The sequence below is a fragment of the Garra rufa genome, chromosome 2 (assembly GCF_049309525.1).
Source record: "Garra rufa chromosome 2, GarRuf1.0, whole genome shotgun sequence".
Lineage (NCBI taxonomy): Eukaryota > Metazoa > Chordata > Actinopteri > Cypriniformes > Cyprinidae > Garra > Garra rufa.
Genome location: NC_133362.1, coordinates 19,901,989 through 19,928,039, shown reverse-complemented (window position 1 = coordinate 19,928,039; position 26,051 = coordinate 19,901,989). Strand labels below are relative to the sequence as shown.

Here is a 26,051-nt window from a genome sequence, read left to right as displayed (position 1 = left end):
ATAATTCTAGCTAGGATTATCATAATGAACATCACACAAAAATAAAAATCACTGAATCAAATTTCCAACTGAAATAAACACAATGTACATCTCTGCATATTTGGACACATTCTGAAGTACAGAAGTCGGTAGTTCCACCACAACTCCAGCCATTGTCACGCTATATTAGACCGGTCCTAAAGCAGAGGGCCAAAGCCACCATGGCTAGCTTTCCCTGCGCGGCTTAAGGGCGAGTGTCTTATTTGCGCTGGCAGGCCACAAGGGTGAAACCTCATCCCTTGTTTACGGAAAGGGGCTTTCTTGTTTTAGAGCAGGTCGAGAAAAAAAAGAGGGAAGGACAGGGCAAGTGTCTGCGCGTGTGCTGAGCCAATAGAGATCAATTCTCCATTAATGGTGTGCTGAATAAATCATGGAGAGGGAGTGTGGCTGGGCCGTGTGGCAGACAGCAGGGCAGCAGGAGCGTGTGGGAGATGTCTGGATCGCATCTTGCTGTGCTGCACATGTGTACACACATGCACTCACACAGGAACAAAAAGCTTAAATGTGGGCTGGGTCATTCCAAAACGTCATCATATACAATAAACAATTCAGTTTAAAGGGTTAGTTCATCCAAAATAGAAATTAGGCGTCCTAAGAGTGTATGACTTCCTTCCTGATTTATATTAAAAGTCATCCTGGCATTTCCAAGCTTTAGAATTGCATGGGTGGGTGTTTCTCTTTATCAGTCCAAAACAAGTCCAAAAAAGTGCATCCATCCATAATAAAAAGTGCTCCAGGGGAGGAATAAAGGACTCCTGTAGTAAATCAATGCGTTTTTGTAAGAAAAATATCCATATTTAAAACGCAATAATCATTTTAGTCTAGCTTGCGCCAACTGATTGTACACGGAAGCAGCTCTGGGTGGATGATGTAGGACGTTAACATAGCGGATGCGCCGCTCAAAAGTGACGAAAAAATGAGGAGACTGGTTAAATTTTACTAAAGTAAGGAAACTTTGCTCCTGTAAACAAACGTTGCTTTGTGCAAGACTCACCGGCACATATGCAACGTCGACGTCCTATACGTCATCTGCCTGGAAGGGCTTCCGTGTACGACCAGTTGGTGCAAGCGACAAAAATGTATCGATTCGCTACAAAAGGCTTTTATTCACTCCCTGGACCCGTGTGAGGCACTTTTTGTTATGGATGGATGCACTTTATTGGACTTGTTTTGGACTGATGAAGAGAAAAAAAAAAACGTTTATGCAATTCTAAAGCTGGGAAATGCCAGGATAAATTTTTTATATAACTCAGATTGGATTTGTATAAAAAAAGGAAGTCATATACACCTAAGATGCCTGGAGGATGAGTAAATAATGGGCTAATTTTCATTTTAATTAATTGTCAGGGGGAAAAGTGCAAAAATGTTACTTTTAGAGATACATTAAAGGGACATCTTACCTTATACACTCCTAAAAGGTGCATGTTAGTGTATTAAGAGTAGTGATATGTACTCTTAATTATGTACCTAATAGGGCTAAATAAGGTACAAGGATGTTCTTTTTAAAATTATTTATTACTTTTAAAAAACAGCTCTAGCGTCAGGTATTATGTTTGTGATATTTTATGGTGTTTATGGTTTTTGTTCAAAAACATTCCATCATGTTTGATAAAAGGAAAGAAAAAGTCTGACAATAAGAAAATTTAACTTAAACTCATAAAAGCAAGTGCAGCTCTTTATATATCGTATATAGTTTATTTTCATCTACTTATTTCCATAATGTTAGGAATACTGTTCATTTTATTGTCATGTAAGTAATCAAATTATAATTGAAGTTATGCTTATAATATATTGTTGGGGAGTAAACAACGGAATTACACAATTTAATTATTAAATATGATTTTTAGGAGAACATGACGCAGAATAGGACATGTTTATTTGATAACAGTTTTATTTCCTATTTGGGTTAATGTATATGCTTTATTTTTTTTTTTAACCCCAAGGCATTGTTAGATGCCAGTTTTTCCTATATTAGCTATGCAAATATTTGATTTCAAAAGCAGTATTAAAACTATTAAACTAAACTTTATGATTTTAAATCTGTATTTAAAATCATTAACTTAGAGCAGTACAACATCTCAGAACATCTCAAGTAAAAAGCTAAAGTCTAAGCTAAAATACTAAAGTCTGATTTTGTGGTGGCTGTGCTTTAAAATTAAATTGTGGTGGCTGTGCTTTAAAATTAAATTATTATAATCTTAATTCAAGTAAAGAAGGATTTTGAAAATCTGAGTAATCTGTGTTGAGAGCTACTGTAATGTAAACCCTGCCTGCATTAAATGTTTGAAAAGGATTAACAGTTTAGAAACATTTAGATTTTTTTAGAAATTTAAATTTAGAAAAGTAATTAAAAAGTAATCAAATGTAATCAGTAACATTAATAAAGTAATTAAAATAGTTAGATACCATTTTAGTATAATATAGTAATTAATAAAGTAATTGAAATTACATTACTTTTTAAATTGAACTTGTAACTTGTAAATCTGTAACCTATTACCAAAGCATTTCCAAAGTAACCATCCCAACACTGAATATAATAATATATTAAAGTAATAATAAGACTTTATTGGAGTTTAAGTATTTAAAAAAAGAAGGTTTGCGATTTAAACTAATCCGTCATTTCTCGTCTCCCACATGACGGTTGACATCAAACTCAACTGAAGAGACGTTCACACATCCTCCTCAATTATTCACAATTAATCTAAAAAAATTGTTTCACACACTTACCCATCATGTCCAGTTTACTCTACAAGTGAATTAAAGTGCCTTCTTTTTATAGACGATGACGACTTTCGGATGACTAACAGCTTTGAATCAAGACGTACCACATATTGAGTCCTGACTGGTCTTACTGTGAATTATTGATATCTTAAGAGGGGACATTTGCCCCTCCCCAAACTCTCCAGGGCCCTCTTTCAATCACCTCTGATTTGTGTTACTTGACTGCCCATATGCGATTGTGAGGATGCCCCCTCCCCAAAGCCCTACATTGAGCCCCACAGTCCACCCCACAAGCGGCTCGCTGATCCCCAGCACCCGCCCCGTCGTCCTGGAGACCCGCCGTGCCACATCAATATGGCCACCGACCGGTGTGGACTTGGGTGGGTGAGAGTCCCGCCGCAAGAGCCTCTCTCGACGAGGGGGTCCTTTTCAATCTCTCAGAGGAACAATTGTGTCCACAGAGCCAAGAGGAGGCTCAAGTCTGGCTTCTTTTTTATCTAAACGGTACTCTATGCACAGGAGGGCTTATTAGATTAACAGAGAACACTAATCTTCCTCACAGGCTCTCCGAGACGTACCGGCTAACTTTATTAGTCTCAGTAGACAAGGGCAAATCTGCTGACAGCACAGGTCAATGTAAGAACTAAGCCTAATTTAACTCAAATCGTAATGGCGCTGGAGGTTCCCAGAACCGTACCTGGAGCAAACGCGCAAATCCCAATAGCGGATGAAGGTGTCGTATCCACAGGTGAGGAGCTGGAAGGGAGACTCGTAGGTGATGTCCAACACACCTGCGCCACGGCGGAACTCCGTTCCGAGACACGACACCAGGTGACACCTGGGAGAAAGAGATGAGAGAAGAAGCTTGCAGATTACACCTTGTCAAACCTCAATGAGCACATTAATAAAAACCCAGACCGCGACATAAAAAGCAGCCGAGAGGTAATTACGCAAACTTGCCGGAGGCCAATCATTCCAGAGAGCGAGTGGACAAGTGAGGTCATCTGCGTCTCATCGTCTGAGTATAAGTTTTATCAAAGCGATTCAGTGACGGGCAAGCTCATAAAACAGGGTCGTGTTTACTTGTCGAGATTGGAACATCTCCCAGTCTTCACATCTCGGAGTCAATAAAGATCTAGTTTCAAACCAAACGCCTTCATTTGCTGGCGTAATCTCTTATTACCAGTAAATCCCACTATACTTGTGTGTTTCCAATGTCCGTGGACCACACAAAAGCTAAATTAAGTCTTAGGATGAGGAGATAAAAAGTAAACACCTTTCTGAGTTTGAATGGGCTGCTAAAGCAGCTTAGTTTGGCCATAAGGTACGTTCCCAGATACGCGAGGAGTGGAAGAAAGGAGATGGAGGGTAGAAGCGGGGGGTGTCGGGACTAGCACCACGCTCCTATGATCACAGACCCAACGGGTCTGCGGCGCCCTCCGCCCCCACCCGCGCCGCAGAGGCCAGATTATTGTAGAATCACAATTTCTTTGTTGCTATTTAATTCCCTCCATGACCGTGACTGTGTGCGACTTGTGGACCTTTGATACCTGGTCCCTAGCAACCATTTAGGGGAGCCCAATGGCCATAGCGACCACCCCCCACGTTCGAGGTCTCCTGTGAGCTTGTTCACCGAGGGCAGACTGGTAATCCCCAACCTTCGCTCTGGGGGAGACAAGGGGGGTCTTTCTTAGACACAGGCTCTTTAAGAGATAGTCCCGCAGAACCAAAGGCCAAGACCCTGGTGGGCCTTAAGACAAACTCTCTTGTAGCCCCTCGGGCATCTGCATACCCATCATTTACCCCTTGCTGCTAAAATAACACGCTGGCAACAACTTGAACTGATGACAGTGCTGAACAATGGGGACAATCAATTAAATGATACAAAACATTTGTTTGCAAAACACGCAATTTGCATCAGATATTCCTTTTTTAAGTGCTTTAGGAAATTGTGTAAACTCAGGTCAGGAGGGAGAGAGAGAGAAAGAGAGAGAGAGCGTCCGGCGTCTGCCTGGGGACTCTGCAAATGTCGAAGCGCGAAGTGAGAAAAACAAGCATCGTAAAAGAAGTCCTCACATCTGTGCTCTGATTTTAAAGCCAGTAATAGCACTGTTCCAAGTACAACAGCAAACACCCAGGATTCTTAAATTGTTAGGTCACAGGTTTTTTTTATGCGTCCCATGTTTTTTCTCTCATTTTAGGGAGAACCTGTGAAGATTACAGGATGGAGGATAACCATATAATCTTTTAAATTACTGCATCTGCATGGCAGGCGACCTTGTTCTTTCAGCGTCTGATCTGTTTGGGAACATGTGGCGAGACTGTCCCTTTTCCAAACGTTGTCTGATCACGGCTGGTTCGGCGAGAGCTTCTGATTGAGTGAAAAAAGGTTAGAGGGCTGCTAAGGAAAAATTGATCTTCGATTTAAACTCAGAGTACGGGAGTCATTTAGCAGAGTGATGGCACGTATTTTATTAAGGTCACAAGGTGAAATGGACAGATTAATTAAGACATGAGAGCGACCGTCCCAGTGGAGTAATACATATACAGTGTGTCCGCCAGCATTTCCCTCTCTTCAAAAGCTGCCAGAGAAGGGTGGTTTGCCTTCTCCTCCTTTAAGCAAGCAAAACTAGAAATTACGTAACAATAAGTGGGGCCCTATGGTGGCTTTTTTCGCAGCTCTTGCCGAAGGAGACGTCTAATGTTCAGACATGTGGAAGCTGAGAGGTCACTAACAGACATGTCAGGGGCAACTGTGATATTTGCAATCTGCTAAAGTGATCACATGAACAATGTAGCCACCAAATACAGGCAGACAAACTAGAGGGAAAAAGCTTTATTTTCTACATCCTTTTAAAGCGTTCCTCAAAGAGCAACTGACCTCAACCTAATCCTCTTTGACCCCTGGATATGTTTAAGCTCAAGCAAAAACAGCACTCAGTGCTTGCAATACTTATCCGCACAGCCATACCGAATTTGTAGCTTTTTCTGCACTGATTTTGCTAGAAAAACTGCAGAAAATTTAAACGGCAAAATGCATTAATGCAAATTAAAATACATTGGCAGCACACTTTTATTGGAAGTTTAACCAAATCTATATATACAGTCAAACCAAAATTTATTCAGACACCTTTAACATTTCTCATATTGTCACAGTTTATTCGATATAGTTTAGAAAATGGTATTAAAATTTGACAAGAACTGTGTCAGATCAAATTCAGCTCAATAATGTCAGATAACTTTGATAGGTATGCAACAAAACATGATCAGGTCAAAGTGTCAAATCAAATTTTTGGTTTCTAAATTTGTTAATTTACTGGTAGTCCACTGTATAAGGAATTTTGGGGTATAATATGTCACAGTTTACTTTATTTTGCTATCCTCACTTACATAAATGAACTATAAAAATCAAAAATTATATCTGGTGTCTGAATAATTTTTTATTTAATTTGACTAAACTTACACACGCACTTACAATACCAGTCAAAAGTTTTTGAACAGTATGATTTTTAATTTTTTTTTTTTTTTTTTTTTTTTTAAGTGTCTTTTGCTTACCAATCCTGCATTTATTTGATTGAAAGTACAGCAAAAACAGTAAAATTGTGAAATATTTTTCTTTAAAAAAACATTAACCATCTTACTGTTCAAAAACTTTTGACTGGTAGTGTATATAAAGTTGATTGAAAAAAAAAAAACAAATAAAAAAAAAATATATATAAAACAATGAAATAAATTAAAAACTTAAAAATAAAATGTAAAAAATGCATGCATATCTGTGGTCTTTTGCCATTGTGGTTTAACACTAAATATATTTATACTGTATATTTGTAGTCTTTACAGAAGCAAAATAAAAAAAGGGTTTTAAGACTACCTTTTTGCCAAAGGACTACTTAATGCAGTTAAATCTTCATATTTGTTAAAAACTGAACATATTTTCCGACGGCCCTAAAGACAGTTGCAAATAAAGGTCCTTCTTTTTATGTTCTGATATTGCTTAGGAGTTTTTAAATCCCTATTCTGCACTATAAAGAATGGCATGTGTTCGTAATTAGTCGTGAGTTATGGCCTCGGGGCCATCAAGAAAAATGGTGGGGCTGGCCTCCCTAACAGTCCTCCATCTCTGTTTGACCATTTGGGCCACACACACACACTTTATGAAAGGGAACTTTAATGAATTGATGGATTTTGAAAAAGGGCAATGTTGAGGACATTTCTTTGGGTGTTAGATCCACAGGAAAAGGTCATTTTGAGCTAACGCTCTTGTAAGGTTAAGTGTAGAGGGTAAACTGGCACAGGGAAGCTATGGGAAACAGTCAGTGCCCTGAAAGGATGTGAGACAGGTACATAAAGAGGCCTGCTGAGGTTTTCAGGGCCTAAAACAAACAGAAATCGCATTGCGCCGTCTGCATGTCAGCCAATTTAGCCCACAGTCGAAATAACCACCAGCAAAGAAGGAAAAGAAAAAAAAAAGAATGCCATGGAACTGCACAATGGAGACTTTTAAATGTCACACGCGTTCTCTTAAAAACAATGAGATTGCAATTTGTATAACACAGCTCTTAGTAGGATCCAGGCATTTAACCCTTTTCTTTGAGAGGAAAAATGTCAAGAATTTCTGGCCAATTGTGAGATTCTTTGATGGCGAGAGCCCCATGAAAACTTAGGGGTCCTTTTAAAGCACCACTTGTGTGTCCCTGACTCTGGCTGATCATAGACTTTTTCACTTAAAAGAGGAGAAAGACATTAAAGAAAGGACATAATTGCCATGTCCAGGGCAGAGTTAGAAATTCTATGAAGCTGGAAATGTTTCCAATTTCTTTATAATGAAAGTTCAATTAAAAGTTGGCACAGAGAATGCATATTCACGGTCATTCATTTGTCCCACCAATTATGAAACTTTAGTTTTTTTGCATAATGTTTAAAAAACTGGATAAAATAATGGGCTTATTAACTCAAATTTGCTTTTCTAATTATTACATGATAAATTTACATTAAAGCAATATTCTATGGAAGCCTGTTTTAGTCACTGAATAAAAAAGGTAACTATGACTTCTAAGCTCACAAATCTTTTTTTCTTGCAAATTTTGTGGGATCTTTTTTTTTCAAAATTGTTTGATACAAAATTGCAATTCTGACTTTTTTTTTTACTCAAAACGGCATGATATAAACTCGCAATTGTGAGTTATAAAGTCAGTATTGCTTGATATAAACTTAAAAAAAAAAAGTTGCAATTTTTAGAAATAAAGTCAGAATTGGGAGAAATAAACCATTCTGACATTTTCCCTAAGAATTGAGTTTATATCTTACAATTCTAATGTTATAAAATGCAACTGCAAGTTTATATCTTACAATTTTGAGAGAAAGAAGTCACAATTGCAAGACATAAACTCGAAATTGCAAAAAATAAAGTTGCAATTTTCAGAAATAAAGTCAGAATTGGGAGATATGAATTGAAATTTACTTTTTTCCCCTCAGAATTGAGTTTATATCTTACAATTCTGACATTATAAAATGCAATTGCAAGTTTATATCTTCTAATTCTGAGAAAAAAGTCATAATTGTAAGATATAAACTCGAAATTGCGAAAAAAAAAGTCATAATTGCAAGTTTTTATATCACTATTCGGACTTTATAGAACAATTGTGAGTTTATATCTCAGTTCAGAGAAAAAAGTCAGAATTGCGAGATATAAACTCGGAATTGTGATAAAAAAAAGTCCGAATTGCAAACTTTTATATCAATATTCTGACTTTATAACTCTCAATTGTGAGTTTATATCTTACAATTCAGAGAAAAAAGTCAGAAACTCAAGATATAAACTTGGAATTGAGATAAAGTCAGAATTGCAAACTTTTATCTTATTATTCTGACTTTATAACTCTCAATTGTGAGTTTATATCTCACAATTCGGAAAAAAGTCAGAATTGCGAGATATAAACTCGGAATTGTGATAAATAAAAGTCAGAATTGCGAACTTTTATCTCACTATTCTGACTTTATAACTCTCAATTGTGAGTTTATATCTCACAATTCGGAGAAAAAAAAGTCTAACTCAGAATGGCAAGATGTAAACTGCGAGAATTTTTTTTTATTTTTTTATTCAGTGGCAGAAACAGCCTTCCATAATATTCACGTCCATTTTGGCAAAACATTAAAACTTCTGCTTGTTTGGTGTCTGAAGATTGCCTGTCTTCAGCCTGATGATTATCAAGTATCTTTTCAAGCACTTGACTTGAAAGACATTACAGAAAACAACATGCTACTAGAGTGCTGGCTAACAGTAGTGAAATCTCCCACATACTCAAACTCTCTTCTTTCCTTTCCTCATAATGCTGTAATTAGTCTAAGCAGCCGGTCAGCTGCTACTATGAGACATGAGGGCCTGAGTGATCTTGGCCTGTACACGTCCTCTCTATTATTCCTCCATATAGTCAACAGGCCCTGCTGAAAATACACCCCGATCTTTAAAAAAAACTTTCAAATTTTTCAGCGGCTCTCGCCAGTTGCACTTGATGTAGCCGTCTCAAAAAAACAGGAATTCTCTTCTAAGTGATGCAGTTTTTGAAAAGTATTTTTAGTTTTTTGGAACTGTAGGGTAATGAATTGCTGAGCATTTCATGTAGAAAGAGAAATATCTGTGGCACCAAAATAGAAATAAAGGCATCAGAATCGTTATTTTGGTGTAAACATCAGTAGTAGAATCTCTTTGAACAGTAGCCTGTGTTTGGAATAAGATTCTACCGACCCCAAGTTTTTAAATGCTACTGTATATACAAACAAATAAAGTCCATATGTATACTATAGAATGACTGGGAACATTTACAAGCCACAACACAAGTAGTTTTGTGCTGAACATTAAACCAATCTTGACATTACAGAGCTATAGTCAACTCTCATGTGGCAAACAGGTTAAATGTTTGTTCTGATGTTGTCTATGATTGAGGTAAATGTAACCACTCTAATGTCTCTCATGTTTGTGCTGGTTGTCTAAGGGTTATGCTGGTGGCCTGTCTGGGAAACGTTAAAAAGCGAGACATAGGAACACACATACATACACAGCCCCCATTCCCTGTCACCCCCCAGCCCTTCCACTCATCAGTCGGTTTCTCAGCCCCCTGTGACTGGTGGCTTTGTGCTCCTCACACAAGGTGCACCTGATTACTAGACGGGAACACATTATGGCAGGATACAACTGATCCTAGTGCAGCTACACAAAGACAGGAGGAAAGACAACACGACTCATTCCAGGACAGGTCACTGAACGCTCCTGAGACACTTAACACTCAGGTAAAGCTCTCAGTGATAAAATGCTACCAAAAAATGCTTGACACAAAATGTTTGACAAAATCTACTTAAACTTCTTTCCTTATGCAAATTTTTTTTTATAAAAAAATATTATACTATTTTTAATTACCAGTCAAAAGTGTTTGAACAGTAAAGTCTCTTCTGCTCACCAAGCCTGCATTTATTTGATCCAAAATACATCAAAACAGTACATAAAATAAAACATTCTAAAATATTTTTACCATTTAAAATAGCTGCCTTCTATTTGAATATATTTTAAAATGTAATTTATTCCTGTGATTAAAACTAACTTTTCAGCATCATTACTCCAGTTTTCAGTGTCACATGATCCTTCAGAAATCATTCTAATATTCTGATTTGCTGTTCAAAAAACATTTTTATTATTATTATCAATATTTAAAACGGTTAAGTGCATTTTTCAGGGTTCTTTGATGAATAGAAGGATCCAAAGAACAGCATTTATTTTAAATAAAAAAGCTTTTGCAACATTATACACTACCATTCAAAAGCTTGGAGTCAGTATTTTTTTTTATTAAAAAAATTTGTACTTTTATTTAGCAAGGATGCTTTAAATTGATCAAAAGTAATAATATTAACATTTATAATGTTACAAAAGATTTCTGCTTCAGATAAATGCTGTTCTTTTGAACTTTCTATTCATCAAAGAAACCTCAAAAAATTATACTCGGCTGTTTTCAACATAATAATAATAATAAATGTTTTTTGATCAACAAATCAGAATATTTGAATGGTTTCTGAAGGATCATGTGACAGGAGTAATGATACTAAAAATTCAGCTTTGAAATCACAAAAATGAATTACATTTTAAAATATTTTCAAATAGAAAACAGTTATTTCAAATAGTTTTTGCTATACTTTGGATCAAATAAATGCAGGCTTGGTGAGCAAAAAAGACTTCTTAAAAACATTAAAAATCTCACTGTTTAAAAACTTTTGACTGGTAGTGTAAAGTGGTAGTCTGACAGTCTAGGGTCAGTTAAATTTTTTTAACAATTGATATTTTTATTTAGTAATGACGCATTAAATTGTTCAACAAAAAAAGCACTTGTAATGTCACATTTCTATTCATCAAAGAATTCTTTAAAAACGTGACACTGATTTTCCACAAAAATAAGCAGCACAATTGTTTTTAACTTTAATTTATGAATAATTATTTCTTGAGCACCAAATCAGCATATTACAATGATTTCTGAAGGATCATGTAAAGACTGAGGTAATGACTGCTGAAAATTAAAATGACATTATTACAAAATATACTGAAATTGAGAAGTTATTTAAAAAATAATAATAATAATAATACACAGTTTTTACAGTTTAAATAAATGCATCTTTAATGAGCATAAGAGAAAAACAATCATACTAAGCCCAAACTTCTTGACTTCTTCACTGCAAAAAAAAAAAAAAAAGGTTTATTTTACTAAGTGTTTTTATCTTGTTTCTAGTCAAAATATCTAAACATTCTTAAATTAAGATGCATTTACAAGAAGCAAAATTACATTTTACATTTACTGCACTTAATTTTGTTTTTTTCCCCTGGAAACAAGACTAAATATATTATGGCATTTTGTTTATCTAGTATGCTTCCTAATTTAAGAATTTTTATGTATTTTTATTATAATTTTTTTTTGGCATTTTTGCCTTTATTATGATAGGACAGATCAGAATTGACAGGAAACATAGTGGGATAGAGATAGGGGTGGGATCGGGAAAGTTCCTCGAGCCGGGATTCGAACACGGGATGCCCGGAGCGCAACGGTGCTGTATATCGACGCGCTGCCCACAAGGCTATCAGCGCCAACAGAATTTATATGTATTTTAAGTGAAGACAAGACAAAAACACTAAGTAAGATAACCCTTTTGTTGCAATGTACAATTTCTGAAAAACTGCTGTGTGTTACATCAAAGCAACAAAGACTCTTGCCTGTTCACTGACTGTCACACCTCTGTGTAACCTTAATTGGCTCCTAGTTTAACAGGGTTGTAGTGAGTCTAACTTGATTCAATGGCCTGTTTACCTGTGCGTGCATCTGCATTCTGATAGCCGGCCAGCCCACGTGTCCATCAAGCTGACACTGGCTACCCGCGCCTCACAGATCAAACACAGGCACATCGCTGGGTCACATTAATCTTGGCTCAACTTTTGTGTTCCGGTCTTCTATAGAACATGTGATTCCCAGGGAAATCTGTCTGGAATCGCCTCTACTCCTTCTCCGCAATTTTTCCCGTCTCAAATTTCCTTGTCATTTGCTGCCGGAACTCACGGTCCCCCCCCCCCCGACTACCACCGCCACCTCCTCTTTTACTTTCCTTAGACTGACAACATGCAAGCAGGCTGAATTCAGCAGGTAAAGCTGGGGAATTACGGAAACCAGTCAGGTTGTATCAGGTTTAAGCCTGGCCTTTCATGACAGGAATTTTTAAGTCAGCTTTGAACTTCCCAAAGAGAAAAGACTTGAGTTGAAGGGATAATGGACCAGCTTCCATCACCATGATAAGGTTTTACTTTCACTTTTTGTGAAATTAACAGTTTCAAATAGTAACTCAAACATCTTTTTTCAGTTTTATACATGTTGAAGCCACATTTAACTGAATGTTGGTATGAAAGCCAAACACAATTAAACACAATTAGGATCTAACTTAAAATCGAAAGATAATTTCGATAGGAAGTAGAAAACACTAAACAATTTTACACGTAAGTAATTTATTTTGGTTATGTGAAATAATTATGCTAATGATATTAATATTTTTAAACTTAGCACATATGTAAATCTTTGCACAATATGCTGACAAAGTTAAAAAAAAATGTTCCAGCAACAGGTTCAATAAAACAAATAAATATTACTAATATTAAATTAATTCTATAAAAAAATATGTAAATACCTTTCTGTGTCCCAGATTCGAAGAGGAGCAAAATTCTCACAGCAGGCTGTTCCTGTCACAAAGTTGCTGCAAAGATAAAAAGATCTTTAATACATTTTGGCATTATGTAGTAGTAGTAGAAATAATAAAATAAAAAAAGAAAAGAAAAGAAATAAAAGAAAAGTCAGCATTTATACCAGATTTTGCAATGGTTTATTAATAATAATTGCAAACAAACTAATAATGATAACAAAAACAACAATAAATGTCAGCATTTTTACCAGATTTAGCAATGGTTTATTAATATTAATAATTACAAACAAACTAATAAAAATAGTAATAAACTAATAACATTAATATTGTTGTTATTATTATTATTAGTTTGAATGTATTATTAATAAACCTTTACAAAATCAGTACAAATCTGTGATTAAGAGTCTTCAGTGCTTTTCAGAACATTTTCTCAAATAATCTTTGTTCCAGCATTTAATGCTTTTAGCATTTAAATACTGAGCAGGTGATGTAACAGCAGAGTAATATTTTGGCTCCTGGAGAGAATACACACAGCGCATTAAAAACAAATTTTGAAAAGTGAATGGAGCGTAGCGAGGTGTAAAGAGTGGCTGAAGGGTATGTTGAGACAGCAGATTTGTTCACAGATGTGTTTTCGTTCACGAGACATCTAGGGGGGAAAAAGGAGGAACGCGGTGAAGAAAGAAAAAGAAACAAAAACACTCGGTTGCCCCCTTTTTAAGTTGGGTGACAGGTTGAAATTAGTTGAGCAGGTACGGGTGGGCGGGTGTGTGAGCGCGGTAGTTTTGACCTGCGTGATAGTCAGGGATTAGAGCCCTCCTGGACAGCTGGGATTGGCGGGTGAGGCTCAAGGCTCTCCTACTCCCTGCATTGTGTTCGGAGGTGAGCTGAACAATAGGGCCCTCACACTAGTGAACACACAGGAATGTGCCTGTTTTAGCACTCAGGTATTCCTACAATGCCCTGCTGGGATGGTCTCTTTCATTGACAGAATGCTTTCTCAGTCTCTGTGCCAACTGTGTAAAGTGTGTGCGGCGTCAACGTGCCTCGCAGCGAATGCCGAATGCTTACTGACGCACCATGCGAGAGCCACGTAAAACTACACGAATCACAAAGCATCTCCCTCTCTCACATACTTTCATACCTCTAGAGAAAACCCAGAGAAAGAGCAGGGGGCTCTTTGCCCTCCCACTAACATCAACCAAAGAAACGGCCTTCACAATGGAATACCAGTGTGGCCTCAAATTAACAACCAGCCCGTGTGAATAAGCTCTGTAGCGCCTGGTGTCCAACTCCAAACCCCCAGCACAAAAACAGAGAGGGACAGTGACCCTTCATCATACAACATAAACAGAGTCGGCGTGTTAAAGAATTAGTTCACTTCCTGAATCAAAGATTCCTGATAATTTGCTCACCCCCTCATTCAAGATCATGTCTTTCTTTCTTCAATCAAAAAGAAATTCAGGTTTTTGAGGAAAACATTCCAGGATTTTTCTCTATATAGTGGACTTCAATGGGAGCCAACAGGTTGAAGGTCCAAACTGAAATTTCCATGCAGCTTCAAAGGGCTCTACATGATCCCAGCCAAGGAATAAGGCTCTTATCTAGTGAAATTATATGTTATTCTCTAAAAAACCCCTACAAATGCTCATCTTGAACTAGCACTGCAATGCGCATCCACGACTTCATGAATTACGTAATGAAGTCCACTATATGAACTTAAACCAGAATTCACCCTAATTGATGACAATAATGTAATGTGTGCATACAATAAACAGAACATTATTTTGCATTGGTGTGGATGCTAGTGACTGTTATCACTGTGAAGAGGCCTTAGACTTGAAGGAAAAAGATGTGCTTGCTTTCAGAGTAGTATTTCAATATTTGATTAGGTAAAAAAAAAAAGTCTTTGAAGATTTAAAGAAGTTCACTTCCAGAACAAAAATGTACAGTTAATTTACTCACCCCCTTGTCATCCAAGATGTTCATGTCTTCCTTTCTTCGGTTGTAAATAAATTATGTTTTTTGAGAAATCTTAGGATTTCTCTCCATATTGTGTACTTCTATGGTGCCAGCGAGACTGAACTTCCAAAATGCAGTTTAAATGCTGTGTCAAAAAGCTCTGAAGGGTCTTATCTCTGTGTATTCCAGTTCAAGACAGTTAAGGTAAGTCGAAAAACCATGTCATTTTCTCCTCCAACTTCAAAATCATCCTACATTCCTGCAGAAGTACGGACCCAATGTTTGAAGTTTGGAGAAAGTTGTAGGAGAAAATGAGATGGGAGTTTTTCATCCTACCCTAACTGTCTTGAACCGGAATAAACAGTTCATGCAGAGCTAGACAAGATGAGCATTTGAGGTTAAAAAGCATATAAATTGTAATTGTTTTTAGAAAATAACCAATAGTTTTGCTAGATAAGACCCTTCTTCCTTGGCTGGGATTGTTTAGAGCCCTTTGAAGCTGCATTTAAACTGATTTTGGAAGTTCAAACTCGCAGGCACCATAGAAGTCCACTATATGGAGAGAAATCCTGAAATTATTTCCTCAAAAAACCTCAATTTCTTTACGACTGAAGAAAGAAAGACATGAACATCTTGGATGACAAGGGGGTGAGTAAATTATCTGTAAATTTTTGTTATGGAAGTGAACTTCTCCTTTAAGAAACTGAGATACGCAAGAAAAATGTGAAGCTATTTTTGGTGTGAAAAAGGCGGAAAGAAAGAGAGAGCGCGCGCTAGTAAAGTTGAGGGAACATGCGTTCTTGTCTGTGATGGCTTCAGTTGGTTTGTTCATTGAGGGCCCAAGCATATTGGCAAAGACAGCCATGGCAGCTGTCAACCCAGTTAGCGGTGGCCCATCAACCATATTCAGCTCGCCTGGCCAGTGCTGGCATTTTAATTACTGTTGGGTAAACTCATTTGCCCCAATGAAGGCCGTGCGCCCTAATAGAATATGCAGGCTGCCTGACCTTTGAACCCGTGTGACACAAGATACAATAGGGGCAAGGCCAAAGCTCTCTCTTCCCAGCCCTTATTACTCTCTATTACTTCAATTACTTATCCCTCAGTGAGTCCGATTGTGAAAAAACACAAGGGAGGGAGTGAAAAGGAGAAAAATAGAACACCACAATTAAATACATTTTTGTCTCCCAGACAAGTTCTGATTGATCTGAAAGGGACTCCTAGTGATATTATAGCTGTAAAAGGTCAAAGCCTCTCTCTCGCCTAATGTGCCTCCACCTTCCCTCGACCTTATGCCCCCCCTTTAAACCAAAGGGCACGGACAATCTCCCTCCAAAGCCCCTGGCCCACGCTGCCCACCCCGAACCCCAACTCCTCTGCCCCAAAAAACCCAGCACGCCTCAGGATCATTAGAACATGTCAGGGGTTCACTGCCAACACAACCATTTTGGTAACCTAATCAGCTGACATCATTATTCGAGGAACTGTGCAGCATGAAATTAGTGCCGGGGTCACACAAACTTTAATTCAGCCCCTGCTGGGAGAGGAGCTCCACAGTAACAACATTGTTAGGGCCAAACCAACACAAGCAACCACGCGTATTGGGTCAAGACCACCGCAAACGCTTTTCGTACCAAACCGCACACTTCATTGGAAATGTGCTAAGTGTACCACAGACATATAATGGGATGTTTTTAATAGAAACTAAAATTATTGTTACATTTTGACATATTTTTGCTTATGTGTGTGGAATGCACACTACATGTACACTTCTGTTCAATAAGATTTTTGAAAGAAATTACTATTTTATTTTTTTATTTATTTTTGTATCACAGTTTCCACATAAATATTAAGCAGTGCAACTATAGTCGACATTGACAATAATAGTTTGCCATCACAGGAATAAATTACATTTGGCATTATATTAAAATTGAAAAAAACTTATTGTAAACTTTCAATAACACTTAAAAATATTACTGTTTACGATCAAATAAATGCATTTTTGGTGAGCATAAGAAACTTTCAATAACATTTGAAAAATCTTACCGACCTCAACTTTTTGGAAAGGTGGTGTAAAAAGAGTAGTATGCAGAAATGTTCATAGAAATGACACAAATGACAATAAAAACTGTAAAAACAATGACAGTTTTCAGGATAAATTAAGTAAGGGTATACAAAATATATTTATGTTTTTCAGTAGTATGACAGTTGCTTGATCTTTCCAAAACATGATTTATAGTTCAAAAATGTTATATAGCTTTCTGTCACATTATATGTGACCCTGGACCACAAAACCAATCGTAAGTAGCATGGGTATTGTTTATAGCAATAGTCAACAATACACTGTATGGGTCAAAATTATTGATTTATTCAGCTTTCAGATGTATAAATCTCTCTTAAAAAAAAAAAAAAACACTCTTATGACTGGTTTTGTGGTCCAGGGTCACATATTATGTACACAGTTTAACATCCAATCAAACCTACTAGAAAAACCAGGTAGTCAAGCTGTTTTTTTTTTAACTACGGTGGCTGGTCCATGGTGGTCTACCAGTTATAACCAGCTGGTAGTTCAGTAGGTCAACCACCTAAACCAGCTTGGTTCAAAAAAAAAAAAAAAGTGGTATCCTGCAAATGTTACATTAGATAGCTTTTTTTAATGATTTAACCAATATAAGTTTGTTTTCTTGGTATACAGTAATGCATTCAGGAGGATTTACGTGTTAAATAATACTGACTTGCATAAAACCACTTAATTTAATTGCTACCATTTTTACCAGTAACCATTTTTTCTAATGTAAAGCCTTTTTAGTAGAAGACTCAAATACTGCCCTACAATGTCCTCTCTCAGCAACAGGGAGTCATTTTTAACAAATCAGTTATCACATCTAATTAATATCACAGCTTCTATTAATATTTATCTAAAAACAGAAAGAATGAAACAAAAAGAATCAAATAATCCTAAATTAAAAACATGACTGTTGAATTGTCATTAATTGCATAATGATTATAATAAATGAGGAAAATATTTTAAACCCAGTGAAATAAATCTATTGACCCCAAATGCATCTCAGTGTGTCCTAAAGGCCCATGGGTAAAGATAGGGTTCAAAGGGAGTTTAACCCCCCGTGCATCGGCCTTGCAGTGGATGTTGTTCATTTGTTATAGCTGACCCCTGGCTTTGTTCAAGGGGATGTTAGAGTGCTTTCATCTTAGTCCCTAAATATGTTTGAACTGAAAAGGGTTATGATGTATTTATATTGGCTGGAGGAACACAATAGACAGGGTCTTTCTCTTTCCCTCTCTGTGTCGACCCTCCTGCCCCATCCTGCAGCCCAGCTCCCCCAAAACCCCCTCCCGCCCCCCTGTTCAGCTCACACCCGAGTTCACAGACCTTTTGGCTTTCTGTTCATGTCCCCTGCATCTGAGGTCAGAGGAACATTCCATACACCACCTTTTGCTTAGCCGAGTGGAACAGCACCACATCAATTTAGACTAAAAAAAAATACACACAAAAAGCCAGCTAGTTTACGCAGACCTCATCACCTGCCACTAATTAAATGACACGTTTTTCAGGACATCAGATAACAAAAAAATGACAAGGGAGTCATAAAAGGCCAAACTTTGACAAATTACAAAATAGTTATTAAACATAATTATGACAAATCTGTTTAACAAAAGTTAAATATTATGGCTCCAACATGTCATTTACCATAAGGTTTTAATGCATTTTGACACCAAGGATGTTAACTAGAACAATAACTATAAAGTTTTATTAAGCATTCTAATTTCATCATAATGGGAATGTTCACACATAACGACACAGAAGAACAAAGCCGCTGGAATCAATTTCAGAAGATTTGTCTTCTCAGCTGATAAAAATAAAAACATTGACAGCCAATCAGAATCCATTTAACCTTTTTAAGAGCTTAAGCATTTAATGTAGCAGTTGACAAAAATATACCACACACACTATAGTATAGTAACAGAATGTTTTGGTCCATTTTTGTCAGGGTCAGAAATAACTTTTCCATTAAGGGTGATATTTTTTTACATTTTTGAGGGCAATTTTATAATCACCTTATTATTATAAAACCATCTGTTGTCTTTAATGTTAAATACTTAAATTCACTCAATTACTTTAATATTTTAAACAGTTGTCAATAACAATAGACTGCTTAGATTAGTCTGACTAATCTAAGCACATCTGATTGGCCAATGCATTCCAAAATGAAACAGAAACGCATTTGATTGGTTATAAAGCTCAACGCTGCACAAAACAGCATGTAAAAGCAATCTGATGAAGGTGAGCGAATCTAAATGTAATTCCACCAATTGACACTTTTCATTCATTTTCACATTTTATTTTTAATCGCGACAGACGTAGTACATTGTTTAATGGTGCAGGGGATTTTTTGCCCCTTTGTCTTGAACTTATGGAGCATTTTTGTAACAAGCTCTCGTTAATTTCCAACCCTGATTGGTGATTGTTAATACAGTTATCGTTATAAATACCGTCCTTGGTGTAAACAGGCTTCTGTTCTAAAAGAAATATTTCCCTCTTACAATTTAAATTACAATTGATCCTCACTTTGCCATAGAATGACCAATATTTTGTTGTGACAATGTATCTTTAATCACAAATAATGGTTCATGTTTAATTGGAATTAGACATAACTGAAAAATGACTCACTGGGAATCACAAGGAAATCAGTTGTAAACTCAGTAAGCACTCTAAACAATTCACCCATCAACAGTTCCAGCATTTTCAGCGCTGACTAATCTAAGTGCTTCTGATTGGTGCGCTGATTGGCCAATGCATTCCTAAGTTCAGCAGAAATGCATTTGATTGGTTATAAGGCTCAACACTGCACAAAACAATGCGTAAAAGCAATCTGATGAAGTGTGAGCGAATCTGAATGTAATTCCGCGAACTGAGACTTTAATTTTCACATTTAATTTTAATCGCGACAGACGTAATACATTGTCTACTTGTGCAGGGGCATTTTTTGCCCCTTTGTCTAGGGCATTTTTGTTCAATTTGGCAGCATTTTTGGCACAAGCCCTCATTAATTTCTCTGATTGGTGTAGACACTAATGCAGTTATCGTTATAATTATTGTTCTTGGGATGAAAAGGCTTCTGTTCTAAAAGAAAGATTACCTTTTACAATTCAAATTACAACTGGACCTCATTGTGCTACAGAATGACCAATATTTTGCTGTGATAACGTATCTTTAACCACAAATAATGGTTCATGTTTCATTAGAATCAGACTGAAAAATTACTCACTGGGAATCACAAGAGATTCAGATGTAACCGCTCTAAACAATTAATTCATTAACAGCTCTGGCGTTGAAGGTGAGCTTTTCATTAATTTTTACATTTCATTATCAGACGTAGTACATAGTTTAATAGTGCATTATGGAACCTATATGTTCACGTTGGTGGCATTTTTGCAACAAGCCCTCATTAATTTCTGACCCTGATTGGTTTATACGTTAATACAGTTATCGTTATAAATACCGTCCTTGGTGTAAACAGGCTTCTGTTCTAAAAGAAAGATTTCCCTTTTACAATTAGAATTACAATTGATCACTAATTACATAACATCACTATGCCATAGAATGACCAATATTTTGTTGTGACAATGTATCTTTAATTACAAATAATGGTTCATGTTTCATTAGAATCAGACATAACTGTAAAATGACTTGCTGAGAATCCCAAGGGAAATAGTTGTGAACTCACTAACTGCTCTAAACAATTCACTCAATTCACACAATTCAGATGACTAATCTAGATGCCTGTGATTGGTGAGTTTTCTGCGCTGACTAATCTAAGCACCTCTGACTGGCCAATGCATTCCTAAATTCAACAGAAATGTGTTTGATTGGTTATAAAGCTCAACGCTGCACAAAACAGTGCATAAAAGCAATCTGATGAAGATTGAATGTAAATGTAATTCCGTGAACTAACACTTCTCATTCATTTTCCCATAATTATTTTATTTCCCATTTAACTGTGTAGCGCCTTTTTTGCCCCTTTGTCTTGAATTTATATGGCATTTTTGTTAACTTTGGTGGCACAAGCCCTCGTTAATTTCCAAACGTGATTGGTGTAGCCGATAATACAGTTATCATTATAATTATTGTTCTTGGTGTAAACAGGACTGTTCCAAAAGAAAGACTTCCTTTTACAATTCAAATTACAACTGATCCTCACTATGGTATAGAATGACCAATATTTTGCTGTCACAATATATCTTTAACCACAAATAATGGTTCATGTTTCATTAGAATCAGAATCTTGTGGAAACCACAAGGGAAGTAATTGTGATCTCAGCAAAAGCTCTAAACAATTCAATGACTTAGTCTAATTCAAATTCCAAACTCGAGACTGTGAATCTTTTTGACTGGTCATTCAAAAAACAATATAAATAATTTGTTGAATTAGACATCATGGCTCCTACTGTGTTTGTTTTTCCATACAGCAAAAAGATATTTCAAGAGATACTTGACAATTTTACGGAACTGATACTGCTTTATTTACTTGACTTCCATCCAAGCAGATTTAAAATTATTGTCGCATTTTCTGTCGCATTTCTGACCATTTCAGTCACAGTCTGGAGCTCTATTTATGATGCCCTGGATCTGCGCCACTTGTGCTAGTACTGTTATTTCCATCTGGAAATTTAAATCATTTTTCTTCCCATTTGGAGCAGCAGGCTGCTCAGCAAAATGCTGACACATTCTGACACAGATTTAAAATTTTCACTGTCAACAAACTATTTTAAGTTAAATATGATCTCTTTTAGCACTGTGACAATGTATTTGAACTTTTATGTCAACAGTCTAAAATCTGGCTAGGAAGTACGCAGACAGTCATACATTACACCACAGCCACAGAGCTGAACTCCCCAGCTAACTTCTGAGCAAAAATGCTTTTTAGGGAATAACAAAAGTTTCCATCTCAAATGCGCCTGGGGAACACCTGTATGTGGCATGTGTGTAATGATCTGCTTGTGCAAAGCCTGCATAGAAGGGGCATATTGACTGCAATTATTCAGGACACCACCTGCAGTCAGAGGCTATAGCTCCCATGCTGTGCTTTCAGTAGTAAGCGCCCTGTATTTAACGTGTGGGAACGCACATTCTGTCCGTTATCGCTTTATTGTTGCAGACTCTTTCTTTTCTTGCTTTCTTTCTTGTTTTTTCCCCTTTTTTTAACTAATTGAATTCTTGACTCCTAAGACACGGCTCGCCCTCCCAGCCTTAAGAGAGAGAGAGAGAGATGAGAAGCAAAATGAATGACATGAATTTCACTCTTTTTTTCTCCTTCTCTCTCTCTCTTTTTGCTTGAATGAGGTGGAGCAAAGGGGGTGAAATCGGGGCGGGGTGAGCTTAGGCTGGTATAGAGGAGTACGTCTCGCTGTACTTTCATACTGAGGGTCATAGGTCACGCTCCCTCCGTTTGCCAGAGAGTGGCGTTTTGGGGGCGGTTTATCCAACAATCATTTTCTTTGGAAAATTTCAAAGGCAGTACCCCTGCAACATCTTTGTAGTTGTGCTTGACCAACTCTAAACAAAACAGGCCTCCCCAAAAAGAAGCCTTTCTCGCTTCTCCTCGGGGTTGCTTCTCTTTTTGACGCTTGCGCCCTGGCCCTTTTCATCCTCCCTGCCTCGTCGCTGTGGGTTCATTGCAACCACTGAGGTAGTGTGTACTGTGCTCTTTGAGGCAGTTAGACAGAAGTCCATCCTGACACAGCCTATCCCATCATAACATACAAGAAGCACAAAATGACCTGCTATCTGTGTTTAGATTCCCTGCATAAGACATTGATTAGCCATGTTTAAAATCTCCCAGGGTGATGAGCAGACACAAATGTATGCGCAATTTGCATCGGCCAATGAGGACAAGAGCATTTGATCATCCAAGTGAGGCCTCTTCATCTAAACTATAATTAAACAATGTCCGAAAAGCTAAACGAACATAATTTGCTCAAGATCTGTGAGAGAGATGTGCATGTGGTATTAACAAGACCAAATTACACTTTACAGGCTAACAATTACACTTCTTTTCTACTTTCTTCTCAAGTGAAGTGCTGACATCAAACTAAAATCAGACAAACCCAAATTCCACTTTATATTAAACAAGTTTAATGAAGTAACTGACAGACTCTGTCCTGCACGTGTGTGTGCGATATTTGCAAGTACGATGTAACTTACATATACTCTGGCTAGAGTTACCCAGGCCTGGACGGATTCTTCTAGACTCAACAAGTCCCATCTTGTCGGTTAAAATTTGTCGTGTCTGACACTACAGGAAACTATTTATCACAAGAGGCGCTCCCTACTAATTCTACATCTACTGGTAAAAAGGGAACGACAAAGACTTTAAAATAAGATGGGTCAGACAAACGGAAGGAGTAAAGGATGGCATGTCCGAAGGATATTAGATATACAATATCTAGTGACTGTGATATTTAGGTGAAACTGGTGGAGACTGGTTAAAATACATTAGAACTGTAAATGTATACACTGCCATTTAAAAGTTTGAGATTAGTATGATTTTTGAGTTTTTTTTTGTTTTGTTTTGTTTTGTTTTTTTAACAAGGAAATCTCTTATGCTCCTTAAGGCTGCATTTACTTGATCAAAAATTTATTTTTAGATGCAAAGCTGTTTTTTTTTTATCTGCCATTACTTCAGTTTTCATTGCCACATGATCCTTCAGAAATCGTTCTAATATGCTGATTTATTACCAATGGAAACAGCTGTGCTGCTTAATATTTTTTGGAGCCAGTGATTCTTTTTTCAGGCTTCTTTGATTAATAAAGTAAAAAAGAACATTATTTATTCAAAATATAAATATTTTCAAACAATATAAGTCTTTGCTATCAGTTTTATTTAACAATTGAACATATTCCTTGGTGAATGTATTGATTTCTTAAAAAAAAAAAGGAGTTTCACATTCCAACAAAATATTAAGGAATAATGCAAACAAGCAATAAAATGTTTTAAACATTGATAATAAATCAGCATATTAGAATGATTTCAGAAGGATCATTTGACACTGAAGACTGACGTAACAATGCTGAAAATTCAGCTTTGCGTCACAGGAATAAATTCCGTTTTAAAATATATTCACATAGAAAACTATGGAAGCTTGTTTCTGCCACTGAATAAAAAAAGGTAATCGCAACTTATTTCACAGTTCTGACTTTTTTCCTCAGACTTGTGTGATACAAACTCACAATTCTGACTTTTTCTTCTCAGAATTTAGATATTATAATTGTGAGTTATAAAGTCAGAATTGAGAGATACAAACTCACTTTTTTTCTTGCAGTTGCGTTATAAAGTCAGAATTGAGAGATATAAACTCTTAATTCTGAGAGCATATCAGTACCCCCCCTCTCAAAACTAGACTTTATAACTCACAATTGCGAGTTTATATCTCACAATTCTGAGAAAAAAAAAGTCAGAATCGTGAGAAACAAACTCGCAATTGCAAGAAAAAAGTCAGAAGAATTGCAAGATACAAACAGTCAGAATTTTCTGATTTTATATCTCGCAATTCTAAATACATTTCTTGCAAATGTGAGTTTATCATGCAATTCTGAGAAAAAAAGTCAGAATTGTGACTTTACATCTCGCAATTGTGACTTTATAACTCGCAATTGTGAATTCATATCTCACAATACCTAGAAAAAAAATCTGCAAGTTTGTATCATGCAATTCTGAGGGAAAAAAGTGAGATAACAAGTTGCAATTACCTTTTTTATTTTGTATTCAGTGGAAACAGGTTTCCATAGAAAAGAGTTATTTTACATTGAAGTAATATTTAACAATTTTAATGATTTTTCTGGATTTTTGATCAAATCAATGTAGCCTTGATAAGCACAAGAAACTTAGAATCTTACAGATCCTAAACTTTTGAACAACAGTGTACAAAATAAAGTGTCAAAATAAAGTAACCGACCAAAATTTTGTTCAGTAGGTTATTTTGTTGATGTTTTTGAAAGTCTCTTATGTCTCTAAGCTACATTAATTTGATAAATTACATAAAAAAAAATTATATATATATATATATATATATATATATATATATATATATATATATATACATATATATATATATATATATATATATATATATAGACACACACATACACACACATATATACATACACACACACATATACATATATATATATATATATATATATTTATAAAAAGCATATTCAAAAATTGTAATATTTTAGCTGTATATTGGATCAAATTGATTCAGGCTAGGTGCATACATTAATATTGTGAAACATTCTTACAATTTAAACTGTTATATATTTTTATATAGTTCAAAATGTAATACTTCCAAATGTTTTGGAAGAGTACACAGCAAATTTCTGGAGTTCGAAAATCAGGAGTTAGGCAAAAAAGTGTGAAAGTGTTAAATTTTTGGAGTTTATTTTTTAACTCTCACTACATTTTGTGTTACGGGATACTCCCTGGCTGTGTTGTATTTCGGAGTTCATTCATTGGTGTTCAGGAGCACGTTTTAACGTTACATCAGGAGCGCGCCATGACACGAGCCTGGTTTTGCCACACGAGGACTGATGAAGTTGTCTACTTCGTCTTGAGGTAGGTAAAAAAACTAATTCCAAAATGTTCTTTATCTTCTGACAGACAGCTGATTACATAGCTGTTACGTTATATACTGTGTACTGACGCCAATAACCGCGGCGAACTTTGTGTTGAATGAATCTCCGATGCAAAACATGGACTTTTTTTCCCGATGTGAACAAGCTAATATTAGCTAACGTCTTTCTGTTCACCTTATTTTTGTAAACGAGTGTTTTGCTGTCAAATTTAAGTAGTGACTCGCTCAAGAAACATTCTGTTAAGCTTCCATAAAGTAATGCCTACGAGACGAGGTAATATCTAGCAATGTCAGTAAACTGAAGTGTCTAACGTTACCCTGGCTTAAAACGATCATAGTTTATCCATGAACGTGTAAAGTTATGCTGCAATGTTTTGAGTCGTAACGGCTAACGTTACAAATGTTTTAGTAGTGACTCGTGACTTATGAGAGTTCGTGGCTTCCATATTAAACATTTT

The 26,051-nt window shown here is 36.3% G+C and overlaps 1 protein-coding gene across 1 annotated transcript in view; it reads right to left on the bottom strand.

Moving 5' to 3' along the window:
• fbxw4 (F-box and WD repeat domain containing 4) overlaps window positions 1-26,051 on the bottom strand; it is a 40,921-nt gene that overhangs the window by 1,510 nt on the left and 13,360 nt on the right. The window contains exons 6-7 of the mRNA XM_073834945.1: window positions 12,967-13,032; window positions 3,458-3,598 (exon numbers count right to left, since the gene is read on the bottom strand). Of these exons, the coding sequence (XP_073691046.1) occupies window positions 3,458-3,598; window positions 12,967-13,032 (207 nt within the window). The remainder of the gene's footprint in view (window positions 1-3,457; window positions 3,599-12,966; window positions 13,033-26,051) is intronic.